This window comes from Mercenaria mercenaria, unplaced genomic scaffold, assembly GCF_021730395.1.
Source record: "Mercenaria mercenaria strain notata unplaced genomic scaffold, MADL_Memer_1 contig_1082, whole genome shotgun sequence".
NCBI classification, from domain to species: domain Eukaryota; kingdom Metazoa; phylum Mollusca; class Bivalvia; order Venerida; family Veneridae; genus Mercenaria; species Mercenaria mercenaria.
The window spans coordinates 45,553-62,171 of NW_026459054.1; the positions used below are offsets into that span (position 1 = coordinate 45,553).

Sequence of the window (16,619 nt, forward strand, 5' to 3'; positions counted from 1 at the left end):
CCATTTCATTTTCACTATTAACCTATTATCAGAAAGTTCAACATCACCTCTGTGTAAAAATTTTTTACTTGTCATATCTTTTAATGAAGTTGGTACTAAATTAGATTTTCTTGCTAGAAGGAAAAAGGCAAACAGAAACAGGCACCAATACACTAAATTGTCTTTTTCTGAAAAATCAAGTACCGCAAATATTTGCTCCAAAATATCTGGTGTAATTGGTTCAGCTTGTTTAACCTGATGTAACTTTAATTTTGAAATTCCTTTTAACGATAGATTTAAAATAAAGCTATTTATGTGGTCGATACTAACTCCTAACAGAAGATGCATAGTCCTTATTCCACTTATGTAATTTCTTATTGATTCTACTGATTTAAATGTCCTACTCAAAAACTGAGCATATAACTGTAAAGTCTCTGTTGAGACTGGTAAAAAACACAACTGAAAATATGTACAGAATAATAAGAAGGATTCCCACTGAATCCTTACATTCTTCTTAGAGCCTTCAGCATATGCTTGTCTGTTGGAATGTCTGAGATCACTTCTTAACTGGTGTATTTGCATTTCTGAAATGACATAATTTGATAACTACCATAACTTTTGAAATTCAAATTCTGATTCTTTAACCTGATATTCCTCAAGCCTTAAATTTGCATTAAGCTTTTCAAATTCAATTCTATGTCTTTCTTCTTTATGCCACCTTGACAAGTGATCTGACAAACGATTCTGTGAGGATGTAATATGCTGAGCTCTTAATTCAAACTCATTCACTGCCATCACAAATATGACCTCTCTTAAACAACTTTGGGTAAAATGGCATTTTGATTTTCCTGTATTAATAGCTATGCAGGCTGATAAATTATCACAGAGAACTACAATTCGCCGACGTCTGAAATTTTTCCCCCAGATGTGTAAACACACCATAAGTGCTAACATCTCTAGTGCTCCTATGTGTAACCTTTGATCTATAATTTTACTTGGAAGTATAGAATGAAAATAATGTCCATTCCAAAATCCACCTATTCCATCTAAACATGCATCGGAGGAAAAAATTTCATCAGGATCTGACCAAGGCCCTAAATTCATTAATGAAACTCCATTATAAATAGGTAAGAATTCATTCCACCACAAAAGATCTTTTTTAACCTCCTCTGGTATAACATGTAGAGCTGAATTGTTAGTACCATGTAGCTGACGTAACCAGTTTAATAAACGATTAATAAAAATCCTACTGGGTTTAACACAAGCTCCAACAAAGTTGAGTTTACCTAACAATGACTGAATGTCTTTCAATGTGGCCATGTTTTTATTTAACCATAAAGCTATCAATTTTTTAATTTCATTCAGTCTTTCAGGGGTTATCTCCATGGTCATTGATAAAGTATTGAATAAAACTCCTAAAAACGACATGATTTCCGATGGTGGGCTACTTTTCTTTTCAGCTTCCTCTATACCAGCATTTTTCAGAACTTTACCTAAAGTCAAATAGGCAAACTCTGCATGTTCTCTACGTTCAACACCTGCAAGATCATCTAAGTAATTAAGTACAGCAATTCCCATGCCTAGAAGAATAAATGAAATGGCATTTGTGACCCTTTGACAGATATATGCAGCACTTCTTAAACCCATGGACAAAACCGTATCGCAAAAGATGTGTTTTTTCCAAGTGTAAGCAACAAGATTGTAATTTGAAGGACAGATACTTATTTGTCGATAAGCTCTAGATAGATCTTTTTTAAATAATAATGAACCTTGACCTTTTGAATTTATGAGTGCTACCAAATCATCTATCTTTGGATAAATCAAAGCAACTTCTTCTCCTAAATATTCATCTTTTGGTACAAATTCATTAACTGCACACTGGGTATTACTGCTCAAATCTAAAATAATTCTTCTATCTGAAATATCTTTTTTGGGTACAGAATTCAAAGGGGAAATCAACAAATTTTGACTAAAAGGGTTTTGTTTAAAAGGTCCTATAATTGCGTCATTTTTCATTTCCTTAACTAAATATTTATTAATTACCTCTGGAAACTCTTTTGCGCCTTTGTAATTTTTATACATCCAAACCTCTTTTGTTTCAGGAAGCAAATTTTCATTTCCTGTAAAACCTATGGGAAATCCATATTCTAATAAATCACACACTAACATGTCATTATACTGAAAATTATTTAGTACTGTTCTTAAATAGTCTGTGTTAATTTTTTCATTTACTCTAATTCGACATTGTTCATAGTTAAATTTACCCGATTTCTTAACCTGTTCATGTACCAAAACTTTTTCTTCTACTTTCTGAAAACCTGAGGTTGTTTTAATTTCTCTACAAATTTTACAAGTTTTAGTATGTTCACAAATGTGTGATGTATTTTCTTTTTTGTCCAGAATATTTTTCTCAACATTTGTATTGTAGCAAAATTTTGGAAGGAAAATATCTTCTACTTTATCTTCTTGAATTATTTCAATGGACCTATACTGTCAAGCTGATGAATAGGGACAAGCTGTTGAACTTTCTGGATGCTCAAGTTTCTTTTGATCTTTTTGCCAACATGTAGCACAGATATGTTTGGCCCATCTTAATTTTCCTTTAACCATTAGTGTGTGACTAGCCTTGTGCATACATTTATTTCTTTGATAGAAAGAGCAGAACCATGTACTCTCCTCCTCTACATTTTCTTGATTGACCTTTGAGTAAGATTTTTTAACTTTACCTAGATTGGCATTTGTAGACGAATATCTACTTGGGGGATTGGCTTTCGTAAGCATAGCAATTTCCAAATAATGAAAATCGTCAGACCAAGCTTTTTCTCCTAATTCAATTTCTCTTAGAACAGCAGCGTAATATGATTTCAATACTGTAAAACTGTAATTTGAACTTAGATACATCATTCTTTTCAACAAATTTGACCTACCCTTTTTTTCTACCATACCTGTTCTATCATCAGAAATAATTTCTAATTCTCCTGCAACAAATAAACTTTGATTAAGGTCTTGAAATGTAATATTTTGATTAACAAACTCGTATCTAAGCTGAGAATGTGGATATTTCTGTACATGTTTAACTTTATCTGAAGATTTTGCTTTTATACCAGATTTCTTAGATTTTTTATGTTTAGATTTAGATTTTTTTGCTTTTGACACATTTTTCTTTTTGCTATCTTCACTTTTAACATTATCTGTTAAATGATCACTAATGCTATCTGTATCTGATGATGAATCACCAGAAGAATCACTGTCTGTCGATTCGTTATCCGAATCGGATTTATCCGAATCCAAGCCAATTTCTTTCAATTGTTTTTGCACTGAACGTAACAGTTTCTTGTCTTTTCTAAGTGCATTGATATCTACCATCGATTCTGAGGGTAATGAAGATGACTCTGTCTGTTTAGATTTAATAGATTTACTACTAGTACTAGCAATAGCATCTTTTGTTTCCGATTTTAAAGAAGAAATAGAAGATTTACCCTTGAGTTTGACGATGTTGTCTTTCTTTTCTTCCAGGAGCCCTCTCAAACGTTCCTTCTCTTGCTGTTTCTTTAGCTTCTTTTCCTCTTTTTCAAGCTGAGCTAGCTTTTCTCGCATTGAAGCAATCTCAACATCATCGTCCGAATCAGACTCACTTTCCGGTCGTAGACCACCAATTTCAATCGGTTCCTTATGCGACTCGCTCGTTGTTGCGGTCCCGCCTGTAGCACCCGTTTCTTCACCTCGAGCGATTTCTGGACTTTGTGGCTCGTATTCTAACTTTACAGCCGATTTTCCTTCATGTAATCGCTTGTAATCTATTCTTTCCCTTCTTTCCTTCCTCTTATCTTGATTATTTTTTTAAAATTACGTGTTGACACGACCAAACAAAGAAAAACAGTAACCGGTGAAGTTTGAAATTTCCGATATATAAGAATCGATAACCAATGAGATAATCTGATACATATATTGAGTTAATCCAATCGATGAATTTGTAATCTATAAACAAGGTAAGAGACCACCAAATTAACTATTACCTGAATGAAGTATAAACTGTTCGTATAATTACATATTTTAATCAGGATTAAAATAGTCCCATAATTACTGTAATGGTAAGCACTTTGAAAATTATCTAATGCCCTGGGGGAATGTGACATTTTTGTTGTGAAATTTGTCAACAAACAGACGACTGTTTTAAAATGTTAAAACTTACTGAGTTTCTTAAGGTAAATCATGCTGAGAAAGCTATTGCTGGAAAGAGAACGATCTCTACTACCCAAATATATGCATCAAAGTATGATATCTAAAAATATAAGAAAATCATAGAAGGCAATTTCAGAACTGTTAGATGCATCACTGTGTTATCATGTTTAGCAGGTAACATAGATAGCTAACATTTAAAATGAAATGATATAACATGGATTTACAAACGTTGTTCACTCAACAATTTCGCAATAATATTAAGGGTTTAATCACTTGGTCCACGTAATAAATGAATTCTAGTTTCAAAACTAAAAGGTATTTTTGTCACAAAAACATATTTCTCACCCCTATGTATACCTTTAGCTCAGGAGACAATTTTAGGTTTACTCCTGTGAAATTTAGTCGAAATCTGCCCAGCAGTTTGACCTGTGATAGCCAGAAAAGATTTTTCTTTTTTGCCGGCAATATGCACAACTAGGTTTAGTACTGGTCATTCGTGTGAAGTTTCGTCGAAATTCGACCAGCAGTTTGACCTGTGAAAGCCGGTTAAGCTTTATGCGGACGGATGAACGGACATACAGACGGCGAAGGCAAAACTATCGGTCTAGTGTAAGAGAACAACAAATAATTACCGTAAAAAAGAAAAATATAAGTAACTGTAAAATTGTTATTATTGCATATGTGGATTTAAAACATACGACGAGATTATGCATAATATGTTTCACGTTCATTCAAATAAAGAGTTCAATATTAAATGTAGAAATGCATTAAAGATATGATCCTCTCATCTTAGCATATATATCAATTAAAATGAATTGTAATATTATGAATTAAATATAATTTATAGTCAAATATATTGAAAGGATTGGCCACGAAAAGCAATCATTTACACTTGCAAAAAGCGCGGTAAAAGTACTTTCTGTAGCGGAGTAGCACCTTGGGTCTTCTTCAACTGTCAAGGCTGGATAAGTCGCCATACGATCTAAATTATGTCGAGGTGACTGTAAACCTAGTAATCTAAATAAAACTTCCTATAGAATCTTTTGCATGGGAAAAAAAATTGCCATAACGCGTGTGATTGATAAAAATTCAATCAGGGTGCGAAGGAATACATTCATATTTGACAAAGCCGCTTGAAATGAAACGATGCATTCGGTTTTGGTCATATCTCTGCCAGCAATACGTTTTATATACAAAGATATGCATATAGCCATAGGAGTCAATGGATAGTACATAAAAGTAAACACCCGAGTTCAACGCCAGTATTACCAGCCGTTTTCGACAGTCATATTTTTTCACCCGTACATTTTTATCGGCTATTCATTCTTTTTTTTCCAGAAAGAACGTTCAACCAGATGCTCCCATAAGATACATCTGTTAAACCAAATGATTAAAGTTTTCACAGATTGTTCTAAATTAAAGATATTTGCGTAAAACTTTGGAATTTTGTTAGATTTTACAGACTGCAGAAACTGCTAGGGCTTTTTAGAAATGTAACGATCGCTTTGAGATCAGAACTTGGAAGTGTAAGCCATGTCTATTCCTTAACAAAACTGCTAAATTAAATTTCAAGGATTGACCTCGCATCGATAGAAATACAATGTAAATGAAAAAGTCTTCGTACCCATTTACAGCGGTGTTATTATTCCAGCGTGTTTTTGTCCAGTAGTGGGCGTCAGGATAGCCAGTTATCCTCCATTGTGAATACAGTGTATATTTCATAGGAATTTTGTTTTGTTACTTTTTGAAAAATACCAGCAAGACAGTTATGTAGACATTTCTTTTGTTTGACTTGAATATCAATAAAAGCGTTCTCTGTTGAAATCATCGATTTTTTTTTTTTTTTTTTTTTTTTTTTTTTTTGAGAATTTGCCCAGTTTTTTTTTAAACAAAAAAGGCTTTAAATGATTATTCTTTGACTATCATGTTACAATACTGATCGAAGATAGCGACTCTTCATGCACAAGTGATCATACATTGTGCAGGTAACACCAGGTGTCTTTTGGTAGCATTAAATATCTTTAAACACGGTCTCATTCTATTCAGTAATTTACTGAAATATAGTTGTAGATTTTATCTTTGAAAGCTTTTGAATTGCGAATATCACAAAACTGCACTTGAATTAAAGAATATGAATATTAAATAATTGGAATTCTTATTTAAAAATAATCTTAAGTAAAGATAAGAACAGACCAGTACTTGTCAGCATATGCCGTAGTGTTTGCTACACTAAAAATATATATACATGTATATTTAATTTTAACGATCATTTTTATCAAATCTATAAGAAACCCTTTTCAAGCATAAAGTGCAAGAAAGTAAATACTTGCTTACCTGGTTTGATTCATGGGCATAACTGAATATATTATAATGTCATATTTCAGGAAAGTGAACCGTTCTATATTCTTGAATGACTGTGTAAATAAACGTATCCTAAACTACAATCTAGTGTTTCAATTTGTGTATTAAAGATTCTATGCATCTGTCTGAAAGTTTCCCATTTATATGTATCTAAAGCTTTGTTTAATTTTAAAGGACATCAAAACAGTTGCACAATGTATCAGAAAATCAGAAAATGCATAAAAAACTGATGTAAAACAAAAACCATTATGCTTCCGAATTCGAACCAAGATCCTCCCGAACAAGAGTCCTGCACTCTATCAATAACTAAAAATTAACTCGACGAATAAAATACAATCTAGAAGACTTTCCAATATCTCTTTATTTAGTTTGAATCTTGGATGATCTAAAATATCAAATGTATAAGGTAAAACTACCCGGATTATAGATAGCAGTTTAACGAGTGCGGTGTTCATGCATTGTTTTTGACATTATTGAAACGTTCTAAGTACAATCCAGATGAAATCAAAATGTTTCTTAACTAAGGAGTTAGTTGCACTCAAGAGGTAAGTACAAAATATCAGTATGGTTGGAAAGGTGATCGAGAAGATAGTTATGAGATATTAGTATTGTATCAGCAGTTGTTTGCATGCAAATGAAGGAAATAATAATGTCTTTTCATAAAATTGACACGATAATTCTGATATGCACTTGTTGATAAATAAAAATGAAATAATTCTTAGTTCTTAGTTTTTCTTCACATGCGCCATTTATAAATTACATATTGAAACGTCTATCGTAGATAATGTTTGTAATATATTTCTTTTGAAAATGTCACAAGTATGTTATTATTACGCATCACCGTTTACTCTGCAAATGGTCGCAATGAAAATTGGTAAAGCAAACTTCGATTTTCTTCGTATGTTGGTCAATGTTTGGGTCGCTCGAAACCATTGATAACTCGAGCCTCGAGCGAGCGGTGTTTTACTGTATAGAACAAATTTATACTTTAAAACTTATGTCAAAGTAACTTGCATAAATATATTTCACGTTACCAAGATGACAATCAGTAGATACCCATAGGTTTTTAAGAAGCAAACTTCTTTTTTTAAAGCTTATTTTACTGTTATTTTTCGAACTCTCATTCATATATTTTTACGAAAATTAAACGAATACTATTAAACACAAACTTTCCTTTCGGTTCATTCAAGATTTGTATAAAATATGTTCATACAAGGCTTGAATGATTTGTTTTTATTCTTGGTGTTAAAATATCAATAACTGGAAATAATCGTATCAGTTTTGCATGCAAAAAACGTTTCATAGATTTAATTGTAACATAATAGCATTATTATTTAAGGTATATATAAGAGTTATTCAAGGCACTTCTACATCTTATCTTAGTGAACTTCTTCATCCTGTTCAAGATACTACATACAAAACAAGATCATCATATGAAATAAAATTTGCTTTACCAAGAACATGAACAAAATTTGCAGATAGATCAGTGCGTGTCATAGGTCCAAAATGGTGGAATGCCCTTCCAAGAAACTTAAAAGGAATCAAAAGTGAAAATAAGTTCAGATGTAAACTTAAAACACACCTTTTTGAAAAGTTTTTCAAGTGACTTTACAAATAAAAAGCAGGACAATAATGTCACATTGTCAGAATTCTAAAGTGTAATTTGTAATTGTTATAGTATTATGACAAAGCTTTTTTTTGGAATATGACCATCGAGTGATATGCAAATACTGTAAATAAGTTGTATTTGAAATTAGTAATTATTGTTTCTTAAATTACTTTTTTTAAGATAAATTTAAGTTATACATTTTAAGGTTATTGTTAAGCGGAAAAGAATATTTTTATACTTTTTTGCGCTATATAAATGTATTTGTATTTGTAGTATCATATATATTCTATTTAAACATATAATCCATTTAAACAAATAATCCTTGCGTGTATCAGTGCTATACACTTGGCACGTTAAAGAACCAGGCTGTCTATTCGCAACGAGCTAGGCTAAGTTAGCCGGATAAGCCTGTATCTGATTTCTGATCTCTCTGTCGTGGGGGCTTTGTCTCACTCTGTCCCTCTGGTCAGATCGCGCTGTGTCTGTACTAGTAGAGGATGAATTATGCGCCCTGTGTGGCTGCATTTGAACTATGTAAAGCGCCTTTGAACGTGAAATTGATCATGAAAAGGGCGCTATATAAATCTGGTATTATAATATAATAATAATTAATATATTCAAAACGTACACAGTCAATATACGTGTGACACTATGTAAGTATTCTAATTAGTTCCTTTGACCGCAACATAAGTATGTTTCTCTTTTTACAATCGGTAACTTAAAAAAAGATATATGGAGACTTTCAAGAGGATTGTTAATATGTTAGTTTGTAACGTAGATTAAAAGTCTTACTTTAAACATAGTTTAAACACTATATGGTTACCACCTTAATAACTCGTAGTATTCATTATTGTTATTTCTGGATTCGATTTAATTCTATAAACATCTCTTGGAAGTTATGATGATAAAGTAAAATATATTCTGATCCATTACAGTAAAAAAAATAAATGAAATTGCAAGTTGGTGTTTGCTGTATTAAATGATACTGATGAAATATAAAACTGAAAACTAAAAATAAACATCTCTGTGTACAAATATTCATCACTTCCTTAAATTAAATACAAAACAACGTAACCTAACTTCATAACGTAAATAATAGTTTGACTTTTGTAAAGAAGTCCTTTATATTTCAAATTTTATTAAGCTCGTTTTGAAATTAAAGAAATACAAGGATAAATATCAATTAGGAAAAGCAACGTTTTAACAAAACAGTCTCCTTAAACTGCAATAATATCGTTACAATGCTGTGATTTGCTACCAGTAGTATGTGATTACTCTTTTTATTACCATTTTTACAGTTAATTGAAAAATAGATTTTTACTATTTCATAATCTTTTTTTCTGGTGAAATTTATTTAGATGTACACCTAATTTCCATTAAAGTAATGTAAGATAAATACAACTTAAAGAATGTGTTTTTAACCCAGAGATAAGTTTTCGACTAAGGTTCGATGTGGCTTCTGCATTTATCTGCATTGCTAACTGTACTGTAGCAGCTTTTGAATAATAGTGACATTATTGTAGCAATTCAGTCATGAAACCCTGATGTTTTACTAATACTAAAGTGGCACAGGGATTACCAGACTGAATGTTCACTAACTTTTTGGTTAACAACCCTGCTGTAGACATGAGATGAGAGAAATGGTGTCACCGACTACAGAATCTTCTAATTGGTTTGGACATAACCGATGAAAAGAGAAAGAGAGCCTTACTTCTACATTATGCAGGGGAAGAAGTAAGTGCTACTTTCGATACTTTCTCTGAGACAGGTGACGATGATAAGACTTTTCTTTTAAATTTACAGAATACTTTGCACCGAAAAAATGTTAACAATACGAGGTTTACAAATTTTACCAAGAGAAACAAGAGTCAAGGGAGATAATTGACACGTATCATACCATGTTACGGCAGCTCTGTGAAAAGGGTGACTTTGTCGACCATTGCAACACAGTAAGGTCGATGACATTTGTAAAAACTACAATTCTGTGTTTACTGGTATTGGGAAATGCAAGGATAAGCAGATTGACAAAGTAATCGATCCAGATGTACAACCCCTGTCAAAACCGCATAGGGAATACATTTTCATTAACGGAAACAAGACGAAAAGGAATTGAAGCGTCTAGAAGATCTAAACATTATTGAAAAGGTAGAAGTCAAAAGCAAATGAAATGCGTTGATATGAGATTGCCCAATAGAGCAACCAAACTAACAAAACACACCACTCCTACATTTGATGATAAGATAGTTGATTTGAATGGAGCAAAGAGTTTTTAAAACTAGATCTAAATGCAGGATATCATCAGCTAGAACTCTCTGAAGCATCTCGAAATGTGACGACATTCACAACACATGTTGGAATTAGGCAATACATAATTTGAATTAATAACGCTGCAGAAACTTTCCAAAATACACTACGCACTGCGCTAGAAGAACTAGACGGTGTAAGAAAACATTAGTGATGACATCATTATGTATGCTGAAAATCAGGCACAACATCACAAACGTTTATTTAGAGGCCGTTTCGAAACGACTCCATAGAATAGGTTTAACGTTAAACAAAAAGAAGTGCGAGTCAATAAGCGCAAGATTGATATTTTTATATGTATTTAGTGAGGATGGAATCTCTGCCGATCCAAAGAAATGTGAAGCTGTTAAAAATGCTCAAGCTCCCACAAATGTGTCAGAGGTACGTAGTTTCCTTGCAATGACAAAGTATGTGTCGAGATTCATTTCGAATTTATCCAGCAATAACGTTGATCAAAAAGGGGATAAACTGAAAATGGGACAAGGAACGACAGGATGCATTTGAAACTCTGAACTCTGCCTTTGTGGCCGAGTGGTGGGGGCTTCCGTGGCCGAGTGGTTAAGGTCACTGACTTCAAATCACTTGCCCCTCATTGGTATGGGTTCGAGCCTCACTCGGGGTGTTGAATTCTTTATATGAGGAAGCCTTCCAGCTGGCTTACGTAAGTTCGGTGGTTCTACCCAGGTGCCCGCGCGCGATGAAATAATGCACGGAGGGACAGCTGGGGTATTCCTCCACCATCAAAGCTGGAAAGTCGCCATATGACATATGATTGTGTCGGTGCGACGTTAAACCCAACAAAATAATAAAAAAAATCTGACGGTAGCATATATTTAAGATTGTGAAGTGTTACATCATGGATCAAAGCTCGTGATACAAAAAATATTACAAGATAAGGTAATTAATCTCACTCATGAAGGACATCAGGGTATTGTGGAAATGAAACAGCCATTACGCGAAAAGGTATATTTTCCAGGAATAGGTAAGCAAGTTAAAAAGAAATGAAGAACGTTGCATACCATGCCTTGCTGCAACAAAAAACCAAATTCGTCAGAATCATTAGATATGAGTGAAATGCCGGAATATACATTTCGCAATGTCAACTTGGATTTTGCAGGACCTTTTCCGAATGGGAAATACCTACTTGTTCTGATAGATGAATACTCAAGGTTTGCAATAGTGGAAATTATTAACTCCACCTCTTCAAAAACAGTCATTCAAATATTGAACAAGATATTCTCAGAATTTGGAATATGCGAAGTTCTAAAATCAGATAATGGCCCGCCAACGAATGGACTCACAATTTGCGAATTACATGGGATTCAAACATAAAAAATACTCCATTATGGCCGCAAGCGAACGGTGAATGTAAATGTTTCGTGCGATCGATAGGTAAAGCAATACGAGCAGCCCATGCTCAGAGTACATTTTGGAAACATGACATGTATTCATATTTAAGAAACTACCGCGCTACACTGCATGCTTCGACCCATATCTCACCAGATGAATAGTTTTACGGCCGTTCCATTAACATCAAAATATCGAGTGTACAAATACTTTCAAAACAGCAAAGCCAGAAAGACAAACATGTGGAAGCCAGACGATCTGACAGAAAGGTTTCGCAGAAAATGGAGTATTACGCTGATACTAGACGTCATGAAAAACCATCAAATCTAAGAAATGGTGACACAGTACTTATCAAACAAAAGAAGGACAATGAACTGACAATACCATTTGATCTGCGTCCGTGTGAAATCATTTCTTAAAAGGGAACAATGATTACAGCAAAACACGAGGACAAGGAAATCACTGGAAATTCATCAGAATTAAAAAACTAGAAAGTCCATCGCAATTACCATCATCATCATCATCATCATCATCATCAGACAACGATGACATCATCAGCGTATCGACTAGAAATGATTCTGATTCATAACTGACACATACTACAAATAACCCACAACCTGTGCGACGAAGTCAGCGTGCCAGAAAACCACCTGACTACCTCAAAGATTATATTACCCATTAAAATAATTGGAAATTAAGTATAAGTGGTATGTGTAAGTGCTATGAAGCTGGCATAATAGTCCAGCAGATAAAAAGTACAAGTTTGTGTTATCAATTCGACCTGAGGAGATAACATCTGATTTGAATTCTAACTTGGTGTATAAAGTGTATATATTGTACAATTATTGCCTTTTAGTAAGGTCGATATGTGGATTTATCGACCTGATAAAAGCGATATCGACCGAAGGCGCAGCCCGAGGTTATTATTGCCTTTTAGTAAGGTCGATAATTCCACATATCGACCGAACCTTAAAGGCAACAGTTGTTTTATTATTAGATCCAGCCTAATTATAAGTATACAAATTAAATACAAATATATGCAGCCTTTGGTAATTTTTCGTAGTAAATTGTGTTCGACGTCGCATTGTATTGACGTCAAACAATTGTTGTTTACGTATGACGTCACATTTATTCCTACCTAAGCGATTTCGCACGTGACAGTTTTCGGTGCGCTCAATATGTACTTTAGGCCCCGCCCACCAGTCAATATGATAATATATCACAGATCATGTGACCGTGTTTAAACCAGTCGCAATCAACAAAAAAATCAATTTAATAATAAATATATATTTCATTTTATCTTTAATGTTATCAGTTTTAAGAATTGCGTTCTGATATTTTAATGTGACACTATGACAGAATTTGTCTAGCACCAATATTTTGCTGTTTATTCTTATTTCACATTATTATGCAAGTTTAAATTCAAATACTGGATTAGTATAATTCTGTTTTAAGAGTTTGAAGATATCTTTAACAGTTATTTTTAATTTAAAATTTTCTAAAGACCGGCTACAGAAAAACTGAAATCTTTTGTTTTTCGTATCTATGAATTGCTTAAACAAATTAGGAAATAAAAGTATCTAGTTACAGACTGACTCTGGCATATATTAGGCAATGTGACTGAAGTCTCATTATTTGTAATATACCGTTATATGCCTGTCATCTTTCTAAGGCCTATATAAACTCATAAACAAGTACAAAGTAAACTTGGAATGGGGACAATTAAGAAATTTGGTGTAGTTGGAAAAAAATTATATTTGATATTTAATGAATATGTAAATATGCGAAAATTTACTGAATAGATGAACACTCTTCATCCCGCTGCTGCTGCTGCTAGTACTGAGTCATAACTGATGGTGTTCAAACACGCAGACTCTGTTTATTGTCTTTTGTTAATATTAAGGTGTGTTGATATAAAACAGAGTCTGCGTGTTTGAACACGATCAGTTATGACTCAGTACTAGCAGCAGCAGCAGCAGCAGCCCTTTACCATGATCATTTCTGGTCCAACAGGTATATTTGAATTAAATCACGAATTTTAAACAAATATAAATGACTGTCATTATTGAAAATAAATGTAAGTTTGGTTAAAGAATACACTTCAATATTAATAAAAGACAATAAACGGACAAAAAATCTAATTCATAAATTTTTATCATAATTGAAAAAATAAAGCCTTTAGAAACTGTATTGGTGTAAGCACAAAGGGATGGTATCATTTTACACTAACTCGGTGAACTTTTATACTGGTTCTATAGAAATGTGTATAATAATAGATACTCTACTATTCTGTGAAAAGAGATATGGTTTCATTTTGAATGTTTAAAAATAATGGAAATAAATAAGTTAATTGAGTTTATATAAAACACCGTTGAATATAATATGAGGAGGGACTCTTTGTTTTAAAAAAAAGAAAAAAAAAAAGAAATAAAATATCGTTTCATAATTGAATAGATCGTAATAATATAAAGCGAAACTGAGCTTAGATCCTTGAAACAGAATCTGTTCTATTGTTTAAAATAAAGGAACTGTATTGTTCTCCTTGAACGTGCTGGATCACGTCTACCCCCCCTATTGTTTCTTGATGACTCACCTCAGGGTGCAACTCCCTATTTAATCGTCTGCTACTGTATAGATACGTAAACATACCGTTCACGCCCTAGTAATTTCAAAAATTGACTCCTCCCAATCCAAAATGGCGGTTTATATAGATAAAGAAGGAGCAGGAGCGACTGGAGAGACAGGGTTAACTACTTATAGTATTCAGTACACAATGTATTTATCTCATTGGCATCAAAAGGTATGCCAAAGGCCAAACTTACATTCAATCATAAATTAAAAAATAGTTTCATTAGTGGTTATAGTAAGTATTAATACAGCAAACGTTTGCCTCTAGGGCCGAAAAAGGAGGACAAATGTTTGTTTTACCACTTATGCCCTGTGTACGTTTCCCCATTGTGTCAACAGCTTATACATGGAAATGTCGTTGAATGAATAGGGTAAACAATTAAACACATCCCTTTACAGCTTTTAGGTCGACCCCTGCTGACCGAATGCATTTGATGTATGTTTCTCTTCTATAAATCGCATTTAATGTTCATTGTGGCTAGTTAGTTTTTAATCTACTTTTGATTTCGGTATAGTTTGTATATTTTGTGTCATGAAAATGGTTATTTCCTTACAATTGTTTAAATGTTTTCGAAACAAAACAATTGATCACAGAAATTGATTAAATATTGAAAGAGCTTAATATTTACCTTTTATGTAAAGTTATCCAGGACTATTTTCCGCCATGCTTACCTAAATACACTAGGATAATGCATTGAATGGGGGTATCCAAGCGCTGCAATTCACGTCACGCATACCTACATAACGGGTATCGTTTTCAGGTTACAACACACTAAATATCTGTTCTTCTTATTCTATATAAAATTGAAATATTTCCAGTTGCTGCAGCACACATCAGCATCCATTTGAATGTATGTAACTTACGTTTTCTTGAACAATATTTTCAGTGCTGAATAAAATCAAAGGAAAAGTGGCGGTCATGTTTGATAACTGCAAAATCAGCTAAAAATGAGACACCATATTGTAGTGATCTAGCAAAAAATGCAATGAAAATAAGAGAAATAGTTCTGTAGAGCAAAAGATTATTTGGACCGCCATTACACAATTCTATAGGCCATTTGCGTATTTAGTGTCTGTATTCCTTTTCAATAACGTAAGACAACATGTCACATTTTGCCTAAAATAGCTGTCGCGATAAAATTCTCAGCCAGTTTTCCTAACTGTAGTTTGGCCCGGTTTTGTCATTTTCTACTGTCATTTGCATACAAATTACTCATTTAAACTGTCAAAACTTTCAAAATTTACTACTGACTGCTAGAAATTTTAATCGTTAGGCTACAACTATGCAGTGTTTGGAAAAAACAACAACAAAAAAACATCATAACATTGATAATGTGATATGTTTGTATTTTTTCATATTTAATGCAAAATTGCAACACATTTGACTTTCTATCAAATTCTAATCAAAGTAGCCGATTTTCACTCTCATCTGACTAGATTTCAATTCCCTTATAGGTCACGACCAGCTGAATGGCTGTTCTTTTTTATTCTATATAAAATTGACATATTTCCAATGACTGCAACGCACATAAAAAACGGGTCAATCTTTACAGCGATTGCCTGTTACGTTATTAGACTGGTGCCTTTTCTGAGGTTTTAAAACCGGACCGTGAATTTGACGTATTTTAAAATAAAAATACGTTTAACAACGTTAAAATGAATCCGAATACGTTTTTCTCGGTTGTAGCTATATCTTCAGCTAAAATGCAGATTTCATTAAAGTGTCTTCGTTTACTGTTTAAAAGCGTATAAAATAGCCAAATATACGTTCTTCAACGATACAGTGCTCATTCGGATAAGAACCAAATATACGTACATAAGTCTTATGTTTGTCTTATAAGGCTTTATTATGCGTGTTTGGCATTGAAATAGATCAGGGTTTTCTCAAGAATGCTCAAATTATGCAAAATTTACAGTTTATTGATTTATATCGATAAAAATAGGTATTTTAGATTAAGACATTCCTAAAACATTATTTATCATGAATTTAACAGGTAAAATATTAAGATAGTGAAAGAACATTTTAAGTCCGCTTTTTAGAAGCATAAGTAATAAACGTTTGAATTTCAGGAATTTGAAATAAAAAAAATAAAAGTTTTACGGTTCCTACGCTAAAATGTGGTCAGGTTTTTAGGATAGAAAAACTTACCCCGTTTAAAAGCGTTATAGGCATTCACTAAAAGATTGGCCCGTTTTTCATTCAAAATTT

The 16,619-nt window shown here is 33.0% G+C and overlaps 2 protein-coding genes across 2 annotated transcripts in view; both read right to left on the bottom strand.

The window, feature by feature from the left end:
- LOC128551430 (uncharacterized) overlaps nucleotides 1-15,128 on the bottom strand; it is a gene marked incomplete at its 3' end in the record, with an annotated part of 55,668 nt that extends 40,540 nt beyond the window's left edge. The window contains exon 1 of the mRNA XM_053532283.1: nucleotides 15,040-15,128. The remainder of the gene's footprint in view (nucleotides 1-15,039) is intronic.
- LOC128551431 (uncharacterized) lies at nucleotides 586-1,557 on the bottom strand. The gene has a single exon (XM_053532284.1). The coding sequence runs from the start codon at nucleotides 1,555-1,557 to the stop codon at nucleotides 586-588; it is 972 nt and encodes a 323-aa protein (XP_053388259.1).
- Nucleotides 15,129-16,619: the final 1,491 nt, after the last annotated feature.